Raw genomic sequence first — 21,963 nt, 5'->3', positions numbered from 1 at the left:
TAGGAGCACAAATCCTGTTTATAATTAGGTGTGAACATGTTAGAGGTATTAAAGAGACAGCATCCAAGAGGAAGGGGTTGTGAAGAGGTAAAGAGAGGTAAAGAACTCTGAAAATTGAGAAAAAGTCATTGAATTTATTTTCACAATTAAGAGAATTTTCTCGCATTGTAGGAAGTGATTTCAACTGAATAATGAGATCATAAGTCAAAATGCAAGTCAAGTTAGGCTAGAACAAATTGAGTCATAGATTCAACTTCTAGCACAGGGGAGAACTTGGAGAGAGAGAGCCTGAAATCAGTACTCAAAACTCTGAAGAAGTTCTGCAGTACAAATTTTTGTAGTTAGAGTAATCCTAGGCTAGCAAATTGGGGTTTGGGAAAACCTGCTAACTAGGTTCTTAATACTCAAATTCCCCAGTTGAATATACTGTGGACTTAATGCCCTACATAGGAGAGCAGTATAGAAAACTCTAGAAGAACTATCATCACATCCTCAATTCCAAAATGTCTCTAGGTTGAGACTACAATGCCAGGTGCCTAGAAAAAAATGAGTGAAGGAATGACAAAACAAACAAAGAAGCAAAAAAGTCAAGAATTACTAAGATACCTAGAATACATAAACAGTAAACCAAGAAGAGAATATCTTTTTACGTATGTGTGTCTGTCTGTCTGTCTGTCTGTCTGTCTGTCTCTATCTATCTATCTATCTATCTATCTATCTATCTATCTATCTATCTATCATCTATCTATCTATCAACTATCCCTGATGAAAATCATATCATGCCCACAAAATAAATTAGAATGTTTAGTAGAAACAATGCAAGCATTAAAATATTAAAATATAAAGGGTATTATAAATTAATTTAGACTTAGGGAGAAAGGAATTGGAAAAATAATGATGTATGTGGAGAATACTCTTAGGAGAATTGACTATTTGTCACAAAATCTTATACAATTAAATACCTTGAATGGATCAAATTAGAAGATAATGATTCTATGAAATAAGAAGAAATATTAAATTAAAACCAAAAGATTGAAAAATGGATTATTTAAGGTCTCTCATATAAAAAAACCTGACTTGGATAATAGATAAAGGAGAGAATATTTAAAAATCAATAGACTACCTATAACCCATGACTGGGAAAAGAACCCAGGGATTATATTTCAGAAAATCAAGAGAGAAAACCTTCCAGATTTCTTTAAACTAGAGGGCAAAGTAAAAATGGAATGAATTTGTTAGACAGTTCTGGAAAGAGATGCCTAAATGCAAACTCCTGGGAAAGTCAGAACCAATACTGAAAAGTTCCAAAGCAAAGCAAACTATTGCAGATACTTAGAAAGAATTTATGAGTAGCCACAGACCGAATCTCATAGGATTTTTGAAGCTTCTATTAAAGCAGGGCAGATAGTGTAATATAATGGTGTTCCCTGAAGCAAATGATATATACTAAGAACTAAATATAACTTATTCAGTAAAGCTAAGTTTAATTTTACTTGGAGTAAAGGGATTGATGATGAAATAGAAATCTTCCAAACATTTTTGAAGAAAAGGCTTGAAAAAGGTTGAAAAATGATTACAAACTAGAGAGTAGAGAGCTATATAAAAAGGCGAGCAACTGGAAAAGACTAAAGTTTTTAAGACAAAGTGTTTGCATTATAATTTAACAAGATATAGAGAATGCAATTATTTCATAAAATTATCATGTCAGATCAGGTCATAGAAGAACCAAATATGACAGAGGCCTTGGAAATTATTTTTGTAATGCTTTGATTATGCTAAAAGAGAAGGGAAAGAAAGGAGGGAACGAATATACTGGGGAAGAAAGAAAAAGGATGGAGGAAACATATCTCATAATTGAAGGTGAAAGTAGAAATCCAAACAAATGAGGAAGGACTGGAGAAAGGTATGACTTGAACTTCACTTTGAACTGAATGCAAAGCAAAGTGAGCAGAACCAGGAGAATAATTAATATTATAACATTTTAGCCTAATTTTGAAAATTCTAAAGACTTTCATCCTCATAATGATTAACTGAGAGCCAAAAGGATTAATAATTTAAGAAGACTGCCTATCTTCTGACATGATGAACTAGCTATGCACAAGGATACATGCATTTTTGGATATGGACAATGAGGGGATATGTTTTGCATGATTTATTTGGTTTAGAGGTTTTACTGGAGAGGAGGTGGTTCATGTCTGAGGCTCACAGACTGAGTATATAAGTATATATGTAGTATAAAGATTCATTGACCCTGAACTGGGTCTATTCTAGCAACTGAGATTTGCTCAGAGCACATGAGAATTAGAGTTAAGTTGTAGTAATCATGGAATGAGTCTGGACAGAAGTATATTCCAGAAGCAATGCTGATGATGGTTTACTTGAAGCTTGTCAAATTTGATTATATCTACTTTGTTGTCTCAGACCTTACTGAGTCTCAGGTGGAACTTCCAGGAATCTCAGCTTGACTTTGTAATATCTCAGGATATTTGTGAGAGACATGGAATTTCTCTGTAAAGGCCCCCTTGGAATCTGGATCTGAGTGAACCAAGCCTTATTTAAAAGTGATCTTTATTATTCCTGCCCTTCAGATTACTGACAAGAGCACTACACCATTTCTATGTTTGGCCTTTGCCTTGGAACTAATGTTTTTGTAATTTTTCCTTCATTTTACAGATATGGGACTTGGACACACAAGATCTTTAAGAACCTGGGAATTCCAGGACCAGCACCTCTTCCTTTCTTTGGCACTATTCTTTCTTATCGCAAAGTGAGTTCTCTGAGTTAATTCTCTTTTATTGTCGTTGTACAAAAGAAACAGCATTTACTCTAGTTTCTGGAGACTTGAGAATCAATGATAGTTCTGTTTTGTTTATTCCCTTTGTGATTTTGAACAAATAATTTATTTTTCCCAGGCTTCAGATTCCTCATCTGTGAAATGAGAACCTTGGATTTTTATCTTGAGCTCTAGGATCTTATGATTTTTTGTTAGATTTCAAGTTTCCCAAAGATAAGTTATAGTGTAATTTTCCATCAATTTTGTAGGATGAAGTGTGAAGTAGTATTCGGGGCCCCTTTTATTAAAATCAAAAAGTCTTAGAGACTGATTTTTTTTTTTGTGGCAAGGCAATGGGGTTATGTGAGTTACCAAGGTCCCACAGCTAGGTAATTATTATTTTTTTTAGGTTTTTTTGCAAGGCAATGGGTTTAAGTAGCTTCCCCAAGGCCACACACAACTAGGTAATTATTAAGTATCTGAGGCCAGATTTGAATCAGGTACTCCTGAATCCAGGGCTGGTGCTCCATCCACTGTGCCACCCAGCCACCCCACAGCTAGGTAATTATTAAATGTTGCAGGCCAGATTTGAGCTCAGGACCTCCACACTCCAGGGCTGGTTCTCTATTCATTGCTCCATCTAGCTGTACCAAGGGTCTGAATGTTTTACACTAAATTCTGCCCTTGAGGCCTTTACCTTCTGTGTTTTAGGGGATAATATCTAGATATGTGATTTAAAGGCATCAGAATTCCCAGAAGAAGTGGCATTCCTGCTGCCTGACTCTCTTCACAATCTTTAAATTTAGAAAGTTACTTATAGTATTGATTAATTACCTTATTCACACCAGATTGTGAGGAAGGCAGAACTTGAATCCAGGACTTACTGGTTTTGTGATGTGTTTTGAAGATCTACATAAAAACATTTATCTCCAGGATTGATTCAGAGTAAGGAAGGACTACATGTAGAGATATTAGAAGATGTGTCAGGTACTGAAAAGAATTAGAATCCAAAGACCCAGATTGACATGTCAGTGAATGAGATAGGACAACTACTCATCTTTTCTGTGTTTCTGTTTGCTTATTATCGTATTAAGTTGGTTTGAGCCTCAAATGAGACACATTGACTCATTAAATGTATGTGAGATAGCTTGAGAAAGTGTATGAAGTTACTAAAAGTAAAAGGATTTGTCAAAGGATTTCATCAAAATAATTATAATAGCAATAATCAATAACCAGTTAGTAATCATTTACTTTTCTTCAATGGGCTAGACATTAAGTCAAGGATTCTTAAAATAAGAAATATAAATTTTTTGGATAACAATTTTTTAGAAAAATTGGTTTCTTTTTTAATACTGTGTGTTTTAAACATTATAAGAGATCATTTTGAGAAGGGGTTCATAGGCATTTCTAGACCATTAAGAATGTTTATTATACTTAAAGAGTTAAGAATTCCTGCAATTGGAGAAATACAATGATAAAAAATTATAGTAGATGACCTCAAGAAACCTATAATGCAGTACAGAAGATGACATTGAAATAATTGTAATTTAAATGAGAATATATTGAAAGCATAAATATATAGAGTGTATCAATCCATCAATCAAAAAGTTTTTATAAAGTGCTTATTATTTCCAGGTACTGGGTGACAAATACAGTGAAAAGAACAATCCCTACTTTAAATAGGCATTAGGAAAAAGGTATTAGAGCTAAAATAAGGAGTGTAAGAATCCTGGAGAAATATCTTTCTGCTGGTGAGATCATGAAAGTCTTCTTGGAAGTGACAATATTTGAACTGAATTTAATGTCAACAAGTAGAGATGGGAGTGGGAAACAATCTCCAAACAAAGTAAAGAACATAACAATAGCAGTTACAAACTACAATGATTTTTTAATTTAGTTTTTCAATATATTATATTTTAAACATTATTGATTAAGACTTCATGACCATATCTGATTTAAACATTTTTTTTGCAGGGTTTTATTGATTTTGATGTGGCTTGTTTTAAAAAATATGGGAAAATCTGGGGGTGAGTATTCCAAGTAATCTTTTCTATACTTGTATTTCTTTTTTGAAAATTTTATTTATTTAAGGCAATGGGGTTAATTGAGTTGCCAAAGGTCACCCAGCCAGGCAATTATTAAATGTCTGAAATCAGATTTGAACTCAGGTCCTCCTGACTCCAAGGCTGGTGCTCTATTCACTGAACCACCTAACTTCCCCTACTCTCACATTTCAATGGTCAGTCATCCCTAGCTCCCAACCCAAAGGCATTAGTGAAGGTAAAAAAGTAATAGAAAAATATGATTAAGCCACAGAATTCTAGTTCAGGCCCATAGCATCATAACAGATGCACCCATATGCTAATACTCTGGGCCATGAATTTGGTACATAATCCTTGCTTTTGTACATACTCACATTGCATATCAGTGCTATGAAAATATGGATGTTGAAGAAATAAGAAAACTTTGTATAAAGTATCTACTAAGTATAAACTTACTCAGCAGTGCAGATACAAAGATAGAACTGAAAGAGTTCTTTGCTCTGAAGAAGCTTCTAGTCTTCTATTCAATTAAACATGTAAAGAGGATAGTAATTAAAAAAGATCAGAGAAGTAATAAGATACAGGGTAATGAAGGTAACCAATATCACTTTCATCATTAAATTTATTCCAAAAACCTGTTTCTCTAATTTCCTTAATTTACTGCCTAAAATTTTAATTCTGACTCATGATTTTGGACCCAATGAATTTGTGATAATTCACATTTAGTAAATATCATTAACATTGAGTATGAAGAGTTAAACAATATAGGCATTTTTAGAAAAGATAGAAATTTTTTGTGATACATGATTATATTTATAACTGCAAATTTCATGATTTAATATCAACCAATCTCACTTTAATTTACATGAGCCATCAATGATATTCTGGTTAATATTAGTGTAATACATAGTACTGTGTCAATCTAGACTTTTCTATTAACTACTCAAGATTCTTAAGATTTGGGAAGATTGTCAGAATCCTGTCCAAATCTTAGCTCTTGAGCACTAACACAAATGTTTTACTTTTACTAGTCAGTAAAAGGACACATGATCTTTTACAGGGAATATAACTAAATAGCAATGATAATTAATCAGTAGCAGAGCATAATCTCAATAAACTGTTAGTTAACTCTCCCACAAACACATTAAAAGTTAATGAGAAGAACACATCATCATTGGAATTATGTCTGAACACCTTCATATTGATACACATATGAGTTAGAGCACACTGTGAAGGGAAAAGTACATAGGAAGCACATCTGAATAAACATATATGTATAGAGACACCTCATGTCAGCAACACTGCACGGCTGTCAATGTCCTTTGCTAATATCATTGTTCTACTCTAGTAGATATTCCCCACCAATCATATTCCACATCTTTCCTCCTTGTATTACATCTTAGTTCCTTTGGGATACCAAGATGCTAAATTCTATCTTAAATTCTCAGGGAAGTCATCTATTGATTGGTTTTGGAATGGCATGTCATGCTAACACATCCTGTTATAATGTCTTCATAATCATGGTCAGCCATTCTTATCGCTTCAGCTGCAAGTAACCATAATGCTTCATCCTGAACACTTCTCTCTATTCCATGCTCTCTAATTGCTTCCTAGGTCCATTCAACCCAATTTTTCATCGTCTTTTGCTTCTACAATTCAAAACACTTTCAACCTATCATCTACCAATTTTACATCAAATCTGTAAACTGTTCAACCAGTTTAATATATAATTCCTTGCTTTAATAGAAACCTAACTCTCTCCTGAAAATACTATATCCCTTAAAATGCTTTCTGCTCTTTCTCCTACTCCATCCATCCCCTATTCACAGGGTAAGATGTTGAAGAAAGCATATTCCTTAATCAACACTCTTGTTTCCAAATCAGTCTTTTCCCATTATCCCAGAAATACTTTTCTCTTTGATATCTGCCCCTCTCCAAATAACTTTTGCAACTTTTCCTATGATGTTGGAGTCAGATTCACCATCTTCTCTACTCACCCTCTGCTCTTGGCTACAAAAGAATATTTCAGTTTATAGTATGATCATGCAACTTCTCAATAACAGAGTTCCAAAGACTTTCTTCCCCTCCAGTCAGTGTGTTCATATCTTTGAACTAATACCAAAATTTAGAATTGAAATTCCATAATTTATCCACCAACTTACATCCTTTTTCCTATCCCACTCATTCCCACCCAGCCTAATAGACCTCAATCTTATTGTACAAGGAGTTTCTTGGCCTATTCCCATTTTTCTTTTCTGCATTTCACCATTAGCTGTTTTTTGCCTCAGAGTTTGATTTTGATCCTATTGCTACATTTAATCCCAACTTCCAAATTCTCATTCTGGGATGAATTCCAAGAACAGATATCTTTACTTCTATTATAGAACAATGTACGATTTATAGAGAAATTAGGTCAGTCTCACCAAATTCAAAATCATGATGTAACTAGGAATTTGGGTGGTACAGTGAATATCAGGAAGTTCAAGGACTAAAATCAGGGAGACCCAAGATCAAATTTGGTCTCAGACATTTGCAAGCTGTGGGACCTTGGGCAAATCATTTAATCCTGTTTTTCCTCAGATTCCTCATCTATGAAATGAGCTGGAGAAGTAAATGACAAATCATTCCAGTTTCCCTGCCAAGAAAACCCCAAATGGGGTCATGAAGATTTGCACATGACTAAAATGAGCAGTCACAGCAATACTGTATTATATTTTTATTTATTTTGCACAGCATTTCCCAATTTCATTTTCATCTGCCTATCAAGAGTTTTAAAGCTGTTTGTGTCACCTATTAATTTTAAAACCTCAAATCTGTATGGATTTCTTTTTCTTAACTTGGAGTTTTATATTCAGTTCCTTTTTCTCCCTCTTATCTCAGATTCATTCTGTTTTCTGGAATTTTTCTTTTTTAAAAATTTTATTTATTTATTTATTTTGAATTTTACATTTTTTCCCCTAATCTTGCTCCCCCCCCCATAGAAGACAGTCTGTTAGTCTTTACATTGTTTCCATGGTATATGTTAATCTAAGTTGAATGTGATGAGAGAGAAATCTTATCCTTAAGGAAGAAAAATAAAGTATAAGAGAACAAAATTACATAACAAGATAACAGTTTTTTTTAAAATTAAAGGAAATAGTCTTTGTATTTTTTGTTTCAAACTCCACAATTCCTTGTCTGGATACAGATGGTATTCTCTATCACAGATATCCCAAAGAAACTTTTCTTTTTTAAAAAATTAGCAATGTATTTTTCTAACACAATGCAAAGGTAGTTCTCAACAATCATTTTCTGTAAGATTTCCACATTTTCCCACATTTTTCTCTTCCCTCCTTTCCTTCCAACAGAGAGCAACATTATGTAGGTTATATATGTATAATTATTTTTAAAACTGCTTCCATATTAAACTTGTTGTGAAAAAAGAATCAGAACAAATAGGGGGAAAAAAAACCATGAGAAGGGGGAAACCATAAAACATTAAACAAATTTTAAAAATAGAAATGATTATACTTTGGTTTGCATCCAGACTCAATAATTCCTTCTGTGGATGGGGATGGCATTTTCTGTCACAAGACCTTTAGAACTGTCTTTGATTATTGCTGAGACTGCTGAGATTAGCAAATCTATCATAGTTGATCATCACACAATGTTGTGAGATAATTTGTACAACTTCTTTCTTATTGTGTTCACTTCCCTCAGCATTAGTTCATACAAGTTTTTCCAGGCTTTTCTGAAATCTTCTGTTCATGATTTCTTATACAATAATAGTGCTCTACTATATTCATATACCACAACTTATTCAGCCATTCCCCAATTTATGGGCATCCTCTCAATCTCCAATTCTTTTCCACAATAAAAAGAGCTGCTATAAATATTTTGTGCATTTGTGCTTTTTACTCTTTCTTATGATGCCTTTAGGATACAAATCTAGTAATGGGATTGCTGAATTGAAGGGTAGACACAGTGATATTGTCCTTTGGGCCTAGTTCTAAATTGTTCCCAGAAAGATTGACTTGGTTCACAACTTTACCAACAACGCATTACGGTCCTAGTTTTCCTATATTCTCTCCAACGTTATTCTTTCTTGTGATATTGGTCAGTCTGGTAGGTGGGAGGTGGTACCTTGAGTTGTTTTAATTTTCAATTCACTAATCAATAATGATTTAGAGAATTTTTTCATATCACCATATATAGCTTTAATTTTTTCATCTGAGAATTGCCTGTTTATATCCTTTGGTCATTTATCAGTTGGGAAATGATTTATTTTCTTATAAATTTGATTCAATTTTCTCTGTATTTTATTCTTTTTTTTTGCAAGGCAATGGGGTTAAGTGGCTTGCCCAAGGCCACATGGCTAGGTAATTATTACGTGTCTGAGGTCGGATTTGAACCCAGGTACTACTGACTCCAAGGCCACTGCACCACCTAGCTGCCCCATTTTTTTCTCTGTATTTTAGAAAAGAGTCCTTGATCATAAGCCCTAGTTGTAAAAATTGTTTCCCAATTTATGGTGTTCCTTTTAATCTTGGTTGCTTTGGCTTTGTTTATGTAAAATCTTTTTAATTTAATGTAACAAAATTATTCATTTTGCATTTTGTAATGTTCTCTCTCTTCTTTGGTCATAAATGCCTTTTCTTTCTGCAGATCTAACCATATAATTATTCCTCTTCCAGTCCTAACTGGCTTATGGTATTCCCTTTATGTCTAAATCCTGTACCCATTTTGACCCTATCTTGGCATAGGGTGTGAGATGTTGTTCTACACCTAACTTCAGCCATACTGTTTTCTATTTGACCCAGCAATTTTTGTTAAAGAGTAAGTTTTTATCCTAGAAGTTGTAGTCTTTGCATTTATCTAACCATAGATTACTATTTGCATTTACTGATGCTTCTTTTGTACCTAATCCATTCCACTGATCCACCTCTCTATTTCTTTACCAGTACCAGTTTTGATAACTGTTCCTTTATAATATAATTTTACATCTGTTAAGGCTTCCTTGCATTTTTCCCCCATTAATTCCCTTGATATTTGTTTTTTCCACACTTAACCATTTCTTGCAATATGTTGTTTGGTAGTTGGTATGGCTTTGATTTTTTTTTTTTATTAAAGATTTTATTTGAGTTTTACAATTTTTCCCCAATCTTACTTCCCTCCCCCCCATGGAAAGCAATCTGTCAGTCTTTACTTTGTTTCTGTGTTGTACAGTGATCCAAATTGAGTGAGATGAGAGAGAAATCATATCCTTAAAGGAAGAAACAAGTATACAAGATAACAAGATAATAACAAGATATATGTTTTTTTCCCTAAATTAAAGGGAATAGTCCTTGAAATTTGTTCAAACTCCATGGCTCTTTATCTGGATACAGATGGTATTGTCCATTGCAGACAGCCCAAAATTGTCCCTGATTGTTGCACTGATGGAATGAGCAAGTCCATCAAGGTTGATCATCACCCCCATGTTGCTGTTAGGCTGTACTGTATTTTTCTGGTTCTACTCATCTCACTCAGCATCAGTTCATGCCCTCTAGGCTTCCCTGAATTTCTGTCCCTCCTGGTTTCTAATAGAACAATAGTGTTTCAAGACATACACATATACCACAGTTTGCTAAGCCATTCCCCAATTGAAGGACATTTACTTGATTTCCAATTCTTTGCCACCACAAACAGGGTTACTATGAATATTTTTGTACAAGTGATGTTTTTACCCTTTTTCATCATCTCTTCAGGGTTATAGACATTTCCTTGATATTCTTGACCTTTTGTTCTTCCAAATGAATTTTGTTACTACTTTTTCTAGCTCATTAAAATAAGCTTCATTGTAATGGCAAAGAATAAGTAATTTAATTTAGGTAGAATTGTCATTTATATTATATTAGTTTGGACTACTCTTAAGCAAGTGACATTTATCCAATTACTTAGATTTGATTTTATTTGTAAGAAAAGTATTTTGCAATTGTTTCCATATAGTTACTTTGTCCTGGCAGGCAGATTCCAAAGTATTTTATTTTGCCTATAATTACTTAAAATGGAATTTCTACTTCTATCTTGCTGTGTTTTATTGTTAATATTTAGAAATACTGATGATATATATATATATATATATATATATATATATATATATATGGATTTATTTTATATCCTCCAACTTTACTAAAGTTGTTAATTTTTTCAAATAGTTTTTTAGTTGATCTTCTAGGATTCTCTAAGTGTGCATCATATCATCTGCAAAGAGTGAGAATTTTGTTTCCTCATTGCCTATTCTAATTCCATCAATTTTTCTCCTCTTATTGCTAAAGTTAACATTTCTAGTACAATAAAGAATAATAGTGGTGATGATAGGTATTCTTCTTTCACCCTTGTTTTTATTGGGAATGCCTCTAGCTTATCCTATTTTGCACAATTCTTTGTTTGCTTATTTGTTTTGCAAGGCAATGGGGTTAAGTGACTTCTCAAAGGATACACAGCTAGGTAATTATTAAGTATCTGAGGTGGGATTTGAACTCATGTCTTCCTGACTCTAAGGCCTGTGCTCTATCCACTGCCACATCTAGCTGCCCACATGCAATTCTTTCTGATGGTTTTAGATATATACTGCTTATCATTTTATGGAAAACTCCATCTATTCTAATGCTCTCTAGTGTTTTAAATAGGAATGGGTGCTGTTCTTTGTCAAAAGATTTTTCAGTATCTATTGTTTTCTATTAGTTTTGCTATTGATACGATCAATTATGTTGATAGTTTTCCTAATATTGCCTCAACACTATATTACTTATAGAAATTCTACCTGATCATAGTGTGCTATATTAGTGATAACTTGTAATCACTTTGCTAATATTCTATTTAAAATTTTTGCCATAATATTCAATTGGGAAATCAGTCTATAATTTTCTTTCTCTGATTTGACTCTTCCAGGTTTAGGTATCAGCACCAATTGGTGTCACAGAAGGAATGTGACATAACCCCTTCTTCACTTATTTTTCCAAATATGTTATATAGAATTGGAATTCATTGTTCTTTAAATATTTGGTAGAATTCATTTGTGAATCCATCAGACCCTGGTTATCTTTTCTTAGGAAAATTCTTTGATGACTTTTTCAATTTCTTTTTCTGAAAAGGAATAAATTACTTAATTCCTCTCCTATCAATCTGTTCAGTTTATATTTTTGTAAACATTCATCCATTTCACTTAGATCATAAAATTTATTGGTATACAGCTTGGCAAATTATTCTGAATTATTATTTTAATTTCCTCCTCATTGATGTTGAATTCATCTTTTGATACTGGTAATTTGCTTTTCTTCTTTCTTTTTTTAAAAAATTGAGTTAAACAAAAGGTTAATGTATTTTATTGCCTTTTCATAAAACCAATTCTTAGTTTTTCAGTAGTTCAATAGTTTCAGGATTTTTAAATCAGTATTTAATTGTAGATTTTTAATTTGTTTTTTTTCTAGTTTTCTTAGTTGCATGCTCCATTCATTGAGATCTTTCTCTCTTTTATTCATGTAAACATTTAGAGATTATATAATTTCCTCTAATAACAGCTTTAGCTGTATCCCACCAATTTTGGTGTATTAATTTTATTGTTCTAAGTCTCTTGGATGAAAGTAGGAATGATTCCTATGATTTGTTGTTTGATCCACTTATTCTTTAAAATTATGTTGGGGGTGGCTAGGTGGCGCAGTGGGTAGAGCATGGGTCCTGGAGTTAGGAGTACCTGAGTTCAAATCCAAATCCTCAGACACTTAATAATTACCTAGCTGTGTGGCCTTGGGCAAGTCACTTAACCCCATTGCCTTGTAAAACAAATAAACAAACAAATTAGAGTATGTTGCTATTTTTGTCTATGGAGAGATAGACATGACCCGTTATTCCATATGATTTTTATTGCATCAAGTCTGAAAAGGATGCATTTAATTTTTCTTCTTTTTTCCATTTAATTGTGAAGTTTTTAAAGCCCTAATACATGAACAATTTTTGGGTGGATGCTATGTGCTGCTAAGAAAAAAGTACCTCTCTATTATCATTCACTTTTCTCCAGAAGTCTATCATATATAACTTTTCTTAAATTCTAATTCACCTCCTTAACTTCCTTCTTGTTTATTTTATGTTTAGATATAACTATTCTGAGAAAGGGAGGTTGAATTCCTTACCAGTCTTGTTTTGCTGTCTATGTCTTCCTGTAACTCATTTTACTTCTCCTCTAAGAATTTGGATATTATACTACTTGTTGAATATATGCTTGGTATTGGCATTGCTTAATTGTCTATGATGCCTTATAGGAAAATGCTGTTTTCTTTCTTTTTCTTTAAATGAGATCAATTTTTGCTTTTGCTTTGCCCGAGATAAGTATTGCTACCCCTGAATTTTAAACCTCAGTTGAAGCATAATATATTCTGCTCCAGTCTTTTACCTTCTGTTGTGTATAATTCTCTGCTTCAAATGCATTTCTTAAAAACAACATATAGTAGAATTCTGGGTTTTAATCCACTCTGCTAGAGATCATCCCATTCATATTCACAGTTCTAATTGCTAACTCTTTATTACTCTCCATCATACCTCCCCTCTGCTTGCACTTTTCTTTTTCTTTTTCTCTATCCCTCATCACCAGTGTTTTGCTTCTGAATACTCTCTCTCAATTTGTCCTCCTTCCATTAGCCCCCCTCCCTTTATTTTCCCTTTCTGCTTTTCCTTTTCCTTTCCTTTCTTCCCTCCCTTCTGAGTCCCTTCTTTTCTTCTTCTATCCCTCTCCTAATGCATGAAGGGTAAAATAAATTTCTAAACCCAACTAAGTATATGTGATATTTCCTTTTTGAACCAAATCTGATGAAAGTGAAATTCAAGTAATTTTCCATCCCCTTCCTTCCTTTCCTCTACTGTAAATAGGTCCTTTTTGCCTCTTCATGTGATGTGATGTAATCCATTCTTCCTCCCCCTTCGTCCCATTCCAGTATAATTCCTTTCTTAAAAGTCTTATTTTTTCATTTTAAATCATTCCATCAAAATCAGCTTATTTACTTGATTTATTTCTAAATATCTCCATCTAATAGAGATACAGTCCTCAAGAATAATGAATATCACCCTCCCATGTTGGGTTATAACCCATTTAATCTTATTAAATAGCATTCTTTTTTCCCTCCTGTTTAGTTTTTATGTATCTCTTGAGCTTCATGTTTGAAGATTAAATTTTCTATTCAGTTCTGGCTTTTCCTCAGGAAAATTTGGAAGAAATTTATTTTGTTAATTGTCCATTTTTCCCCCCTGAAAGAATGTGCTATATTTTTCTGGGTATTGATGCTTGGTTACATGCCAACTTCATTTTCCCTCCTAAATATCATATTCTAGGCTCTTAGATTCTTTAATGTTGATGCAGCTGAGTCCTGTGTAATTCTGACTGTAGCTCCTAATATTTGAAATGCTTCTTTCCAATTGCTTGCAGGATGTTTTTCTTGATCTGATTTTTCTGGAATTTGGCTACACTATTTTTGATGTTTTCATTTTGGCATCCCTTTCAGGAGGTGATAGGTGAATTCTTTCAATGACTATTTTATCCTCATGTTCTAAGATCAAGGCAGTTTTCCTTTGTGATTTCTTATAAGATATTGTCCAGGTTCTTTTCTGGATCATGACTTTCAGGTGGTCCAATGATTCTTAGATTATTTTCCTGGATCTATTTTGCAGGTCAGTTGTTTTTCCAATGAGGTATTTTATATTTTCGTCTTTTTTCCATTTCTAATATTTTTGCTTGACTAATTCTGGCTGTCTCATAGAGTCATTAGCCTCCATTTGTACCAGTCTATTCTTCAAGGAATTATTTTCTCCATTTAGATTTTGCATCTCTTTTCCCATTAGTCAATACTCTTTTTAAAGGAACTATTATCTTTTTCCACTTACCCAATCATGTTTTTAAAAGATTTATTTTCTTCAGTCAATTTTTGTGCTTTCTTTTGTAAAATGTGGAATTTCTCCTGAATTTTGTTTCCAAATTTTTCTTTTTTTTATTATATAAATATTTTCTTTTTTCCAGTTATATACAATATTAGTTTCTACCTATCATTTTTTGGTAAAGTTTTGAATTTTACATATTTCTTCTCCCATCCCTCCCCTTTTCTCCTCACAGAAGGCATTCTGATAATCTTTACATTGTTATACATTGTTCAAGATTTAATGTGTTGAGAGAAAAAAATCATATCCTTGAGGAAAAAGTAATATTAGAGATAACAAAATTCTGTAGTACATAAGACAGCTTTTTAAAAAATTAAGGTAATAGTCCTTGGTCTTTATTTAAACTCCTCTGTTCTTTCTCTTGTTACAGATGGTATTCTCCATTGTAGATACCCTAAAATTGTCCTTGATTATTGTATTGATGTAATGAGCAAGTCCATGAAGGTTGATCATTCATGTTGCTGTTAGGGTGTACAATGTTCTTCTGGTTCTACTAATCTCACTCAGCATCAGTTCATGCAAGTCTTCACAGTCTGAAATCCCATTCCTCCTGGTTTCTAGCAGAAAATAGTGTTCCACACCATTTGTTTGTTTAGCCATTCCCCAGTTGATGACATTTCCTTGATTTCCAATTCTTTGCCACCACAGAGAGCTGCTATGAATATTTTTGTACAAGTGATGTTTTTAACCTTTTTCATGGTCTCTTCCAGGTATAGAACCAGGAGTGGTGTTGCTAGATCAAAGGGTATGCACCTTGTTATTGCCCTTTGGACCAATTGCTCTCCAGAAAGTTTGGATGAGTTCACAGCTCCACCAACAATGTATTAGTGTACCAGATTTCCCACATCCCTTCCAACATTGATCATTGTCCTTTCTGGTCATATTGGCTAATCTGAGAGGTGTCAGGTGGTACCTAGAGATGATTTAATTTGAATTTCTCTAATCAGTAATTTTTTTTCATATGCCTATGGATAGCTTTGATTTCCTCATCTGTAAATTGCCTTTGCATATCCTTTGACCATTTGTTAATTGGGCCCAATTTTTCTTCTTTATTTTTTGAGCTCTTCCAAGACTCTTTTTGGGCTAGAGACCAATTCATAATCTCCTGCAGTTTCATATGCAGTATTTTTTCTGACATTCTCTTTTGATGTGATGTTTTTCCTGTTGCTCTCTGAGGTAACTTTGTATAGTCCTGGTTTTTCTCTGACTTTTCTTACCAATTCTGAATAAAGGGTATTCTTATACTTCTTATGTTTGGGGAGATGTCTACTCACAGACGTTCTGTATTGAGAACCCTAGGGGTCTGCTTCCTGGACTCGGGCTTTCTGGGTTGGGAATGCTAGTGGCTTTCTCTCTGGGCTGGGCCAACCACCCCAATCTATGTGCTGAGCAGGGGGTCTGGGGTACCTGTGTTGAAGTCATCCCAGGAGAATATTCTCTGCTGAGTTTTATTTTGGAACCTTGGTTTGCTTTCACACCTGAAATTAAAGAAAAAAATTAAGGCAGCAGCAAGCATATGGTCATAAACTTATAGTTTCTATTGGAAAACTCTATTTATGACAGTGCCATTTAATGACTGATATAATTTGTTCCCTTTTGGGGTCTAGGTTTTATGATGGTAGACAACCTGTATTGGCCATCATGGACCCAGAGATTATAAAATCAGTGCTAGTAAAAGAGTGCTATTCTGTCTTCACCAATCGTCGGGTAAGTGAAAAAGTGATGTTGACAGCAATGGACAAAGCATGCTAAGCATGTTAAGGACACACAATTTTTAGATCAACCATAAACACTAACTATACTATTGATTGATGTTTGTCCTTCATTTTTTTTTTTAGATTTTTTTTACAAGGTAACAGGGTTAAATGCCTTGCCCAAGGCCACACAGCTAGTTAATTATTAAGCATTTGAGGCTGGATTTGAACTCAGTTACACTTGACTCCAGGGTTGGTGCTGTATCCACTGCTCCACTTAGCCCCCCCTTGTCCTTCATTTTTGAAGAAGACAGTGACATCACAGAGGTGATGCCATGACAAGCAAACGAGTTAGTCTTGAGTGCGGAGATGCTGTGCTCTGTCAACCAGTCTCACTTTCTCCTTTAGAACTATCTGTGTACAGTGATCAGATATGAATCAGGACGACTGTAGATGGCCCTGCATATGAGGAAATCAGAGTTAAGTGACTTGCCCAAGGTCACATAGGTAGTAAGTGTCAAGTGTCTGAGGTCAGATTTAAACTCAGATCTTACTGAGTCCCAGGCTAGTGCTCTATCCACTGTACCACCTTGTGGCTCCTTGTTTTACTATTATTATTCTTGCAAAAGACAGGTAAACTGAAGGCAAGTCAGTTTGAGTTTGAGACAGAAGGGAACTCTTGCTGGATGATTTTAACCTCTATCAGCATCTCTTGGGTTAAAATACTCGGGAGCGAAAATGTCTTCCCACAAACAAGACTTGGTTATAATGCAGCTCCCAGGGCCATTATTAAAGGGAAATGTCATTGTGGATAATAGTCCTGCTTTCCTCATCTCCACAGGCAAAAACTGTTGATCAACTTCCTTCAAGAGACAAATTGGCACAGGAGACATAGTACTGGAAATACTCTCAAGTCTTCTTCTTCTTCTTCTTCTTCTTCTTCTTCTTTTTTTTTGCTTTATGCCATGCATTCCCAGTCATGATCCTGAGTAAAAATCCTACAAAGGAGGTGTTGGTCATTCCCACTAATTGGCAAACAACTATTTCAAATGTGACAGATCAGTCAAAATAACTGAATCAAATGATGCCCTGAGGAAGAGATATGAGTTGATGTGTGACAGGAATGTCAAATTACCATCTCCACACCACCATCACTACCTTTACCCCTACTTCACTTTAGACAGACTGGAATATGACACACTAAATCCCTGGGAATAGCATTTTTTTTTTAGTTTAGTATACCAGGCCTATCCCAGGAAGGAATTTCTGTAGTGATGCAGCCTGGAAACTGCTCCTCCAGGTCCAATAATCACAGGTTTTCAGGATCTAGAAAAGAAAATTCTTGCCACCAGAGTCCATGGTCTATGGTCAGTTAGCAACTATAGATTCTTATCAAGAGTTAGTTCATTACATGAAGTGTAAAGACTTCTAGTTCTGGTTGTACCACTAAATACATGAGGAGTCTTGCCTTTTCTTTTTTTTTCCTCTTAGAGTTTCGGTCCAGTAGGGATTTTGGAGGATGGTGTTACAATTGCTCGAGATGACCATTGGAAGAGGATTCGAACAGTGTTGTCACCAACATTTACAAGCGGAAAACTCAAGGAGGTAAAGCAATGGAAATTGATCAGATTTTAGAAAACTGAGTCTAGAGGAGAGTAAAAAAATTACCAGTCATTTTTCTAGTTAAGCCAAATTAATTGTCCAACAAATTTCAGCCTCCTCTAAGAAAATATTTTATTTTCTATTTTTTTGATGATAGAATGAAGAGAACACTTTCTCTGTTATCAGAGAATCTGATCTCCATCCTCTGTTGCCTATAACCTGATTGACCATTGGCAAGCCATTTAACCAGTCTGAATGTAGTTTGCTCATATTTAAGAAGCTGCTTGATTACATTCACTGTAAGAGCTATAGATCTATGATTCTTTACATTTTAGAAGAGAGAAATTAATTCATAAAATATCATCATGTATCTCCTTCACAAATTTTGTTTTTACTGGAACTGGATTTTCCACATTGTAACTTATCATTTGGCATTTAGATGTTTCCCATCATTAACCAATATGGAGATGTTTTAGTGAAGAACATGCAAAAGAATACAGAGAAAAACAAGACTGTAACTGTGAAAGAGTAAGTATGGGGCAAACACTGCAGGAATCCATGGAACAAGAAGAAATACTGCTTACCTAAGCCTCTCTCCTGACAGCTTTTCCCAGAAATGCAAGCATTAATTTTAGAGTTATTTTCTTGGCATTTTAATTAACAAAGTTTGTATTGAGGTCAGCACGATTGGTTCTTCCCCTCTAACCTAAACCACTTGAGAGAGCCATTTATATGAAATGACTCTACTTTTGATAGTTTTTTCTTTATCCTTTCTATTCTAAACCCTCTGTAGTCTGGCTTACAAATTTATCATTTAGCTTAACCTTGAAAAAAATTTCTTTTAAAAATATCTAAAATTATTATTGATTGTTTTTAATTTATAGAATCATTTTCAACTTTTTTTCCTTAAACTCTTGATTCATTTCTTCCAGAAATTGTAATAGAATTTTTGCCAAAGTTTGTTTTACTTTGAAACTTTGCTTCTAGATATTTTGGGGAGTAATTTTCATCTTCTTGGTTTGTGTTTTAAGTGTCTCTATAACCGTAACAATTTTTAATTATGGTATTCCCCCCCACCAAATGTTTTATTTTAGGTTTTTTGGTTAGGCTAGATTCTACCTACATCTAGAGTGCATATCTGTTTTTGTTCTGGTTCAGCTTTCTTGAGGGCATTGTTTGTTTTACTATTCCAGCCTCCAAAGGTAACCTAGTTCTGGGTCTTATAAGCTTTTGATGTTCTAAGTGGTCTTGTTCTGGGCAAAGTCCAAAACTTCCTCCACTTTTCCCCTTTACCAAGTGAGGTCTGAGTTCTAAAGTTTCCTGATCTATATTTGGGTTAGAGTAGCAATAGCAAATAGCAATGCTATTGAACTTAGTCACTATCATCCAGTTGGAAAACTGCTAGTTTAGAGAGAGAGAACTGTAGGCTTCCCCTTATTCTGAGATTCCTTTCATGATTTTTCCTTTGTAGGCTTTAGTTTGGAAAGAAACTAGAGCTGAGGATAAACTCTTTTCTTGGTATCTGAGGCATTATTGTTTCTTGCTTCTGAACTTCTCCATTGTTTTATAGGGCCTGTGACTGATTCTCACATTTCATTATTGGTCTCTTCTTTAGTCCACATGACTTCTGTGACCCAGAAGTTTGTAGGAAGTGACAAACATGCCAGTTGGTACCTATTCCTATCACCTACATGAATTCATGTGTTTAATATTTGTTTAATACCTTTATTTTTCTTGGGCAAAGTTTCTGTTTGTTGCAATGCTCCATAGGTCTAATTTTTGGTCAGAATCCATAGACCTTTATCTCCTTCTTGTGCCTACTTGGGCTAAACTCAGTGTTTTTTTGATTTGGATTTCCCAATTGTTAGCCAATCTAGGTACATTTTCTAGACTGTTTGCCTGTTGAAGGAGTCCTCTGTGCTTTTTCTCTGCCATCTTATCTATGTTTATATTACTGTTCTCTTATTTGTCAAATTAATCACTTCTTTTTGATTTTAATACCTGCTGATCCCATTGCAACATTTGACAGTCTTAACCATTTTTCTTTATCTATTAACTCTGGTCCATATGCTTTGTGATTCTGCTCCATTTTGGTCCTCCTATTTGTATGACTCTTCTTTCTCACCTAGCTATTTTTTTTCATTCATGAAAATCAAATAATTGTAATTTAGTCAAAATACATTTCTTAAGTGGTTTATTTATTAAGAAAAATGTGAAGATCAGAGAGGCAATGATAGAGCAGGTTATCTGAAGATGACATGAGAACAGGGGGTTAAAGCTGTTGGTACCTTCTCCACTGAGGCTACTTTCCACATCTTCAGTATCTTATAGGAATTGAGTTATATGTATATATGTATGTATGTATGTATGTATGTATGTATGCTATTCCTGTTGGAATAAACCTTTCTTGAGGCCAGAATTTTTTCCCCAATTTCTTCATATCTCCAGTGTCTAGAATTTTGCCTGGCACATAATGAGCCCTAAATAAATGATAGATATTAACTGAAAGTAGACAGTATTCACACTATGGGGAGAAAATTGTACCCTTGTTAACATGGGGAAAATCTAAAATTTTCTATACCAATGAATCCTGTTACATTTTGTCCCACGAATGTCCAAGTTATCATTTATTAATTCATTTATTTATAAAATGATTTTTGAACTTCTAGGTAGTTGATGAAAAGAATCAATACTTTTCAGAAAAATTTCACCTAGTAGATGCTACTGACCATTTTTAACCCTGACCTACATACTTAGTGGTTTGAAAAGAGAGCATACATTAAACCAGCTCACATTAAAGTTGGGAAATATGTAAAAATAGAAAAAATAAAAGAACAAAGGTAATATTAATATGTGTCCTTTCATGCGTGTCCTTTCAAATGGTTTAGTGGCCTCAAGTGCTATTGAGCTTTACACTACTGTTTTAAAGTCTCATTTCAGGTGTTAGCTTAGTGGTGACAGATACAGTGCTTTTTTTGAGTGTTGGTTTTGTTTTTGATTTTTTTTTGCTTTCTCTCCTCAGCATTTTTGGGGCTTACAGCATGGATGTGATCACCAGTACTTCATTTGGTGTCAATATTGATTCCTTGAATAACCAAAATGATCCCTTTGTCAGAGAAATCAAGAAGTTAATTAGATTCAATTTTCTGGATCCACTCCTGCTTACAATAGGTAAGTTGGCTCTTTACAGAAATGGATAATTAAAAATTCAGTGGTCCTGACATTCCTGGAAGTAACTCAATAAGTTGCATATAGTCATAGAAATGCACAGAAATTTAGAATCCAGCAGCTCTAATCTCTTTATTTAACATAGGATTAAACTAATGCCTAAAGATATTACAACTCAATCTCAGGGATTCTGGGGATTAAGTTCTTAATTTCTATCTGCTAGAAATGAAGGCCTTTCAGGGAATAACAGATCAAATTCTTCAAGGGAATTATTTGCTGATTTGGTCAGACATAGTTAGGTTAACAGTTAACTTAGAACACCAGGCTATAGGGACGAGTATAGGACATTTGATTTTGGAGAGGGATTCTCTCCCACAGTTGGGCTTTTTATTGATTCCTTCCAGTTCACAGACTGTCATGAAGTGAAAAAGAAAACAAATTATTGCAATTTATACTTTTGGTACCTCCTCCCAATCTATACGTCAAATAAAGGTGATAACATCTCTCATAAAATTCTACAATTTCATAAAAATATTTTTACTTTTTTCTCTTTAGCAATCTTTCCATTCCTTGTTCCTTTGTTTAAAAAACTGGATGTAAGTATATTTCCAAAAGAGGCAATAGACTTCTTGACAAAAGCAGTTAAAAAAATAAAGGAAGAACGGAAGAAAAATCCACAGATAGTAAGTAGATCCCTCCACTGTTTAGGTTAAGAATATGTGTACATTATAAATAGTTGTAT

The 21,963-nt window shown here is 34.0% G+C and overlaps 1 protein-coding gene across 1 annotated transcript in view; it reads left to right on the top strand.

Annotated features, from left to right (window-relative positions):
• Positions 1-21,963, top strand: part of LOC141497278 (cytochrome P450 3A24-like) — a 44,823-nt gene that overhangs the window by 3,337 nt on the left and 19,523 nt on the right. Inside the window, exons 2-8 of the mRNA XM_074199917.1 lie at positions 2,674-2,767; positions 4,748-4,800; positions 16,365-16,464; positions 17,943-18,056; positions 18,493-18,581; positions 21,076-21,224; positions 21,777-21,904. Coding sequence (XP_074056018.1) covers positions 2,674-2,767; positions 4,748-4,800; positions 16,365-16,464; positions 17,943-18,056; positions 18,493-18,581; positions 21,076-21,224; positions 21,777-21,904 — 727 coding nt within the window. The remainder of the gene's footprint in view (positions 1-2,673; positions 2,768-4,747; positions 4,801-16,364; positions 16,465-17,942; positions 18,057-18,492; positions 18,582-21,075; positions 21,225-21,776; positions 21,905-21,963) is intronic.

The sequence above is a fragment of the Macrotis lagotis genome, chromosome X (assembly GCF_037893015.1).
Source record: "Macrotis lagotis isolate mMagLag1 chromosome X, bilby.v1.9.chrom.fasta, whole genome shotgun sequence".
Taxonomy (NCBI): Eukaryota; Metazoa; Chordata; class Mammalia; order Peramelemorphia; family Peramelidae; genus Macrotis; species Macrotis lagotis.
Note: the sequence above shows the minus strand (reverse complement) of the source record. Positions and strands in the feature narration are given on the sequence as shown.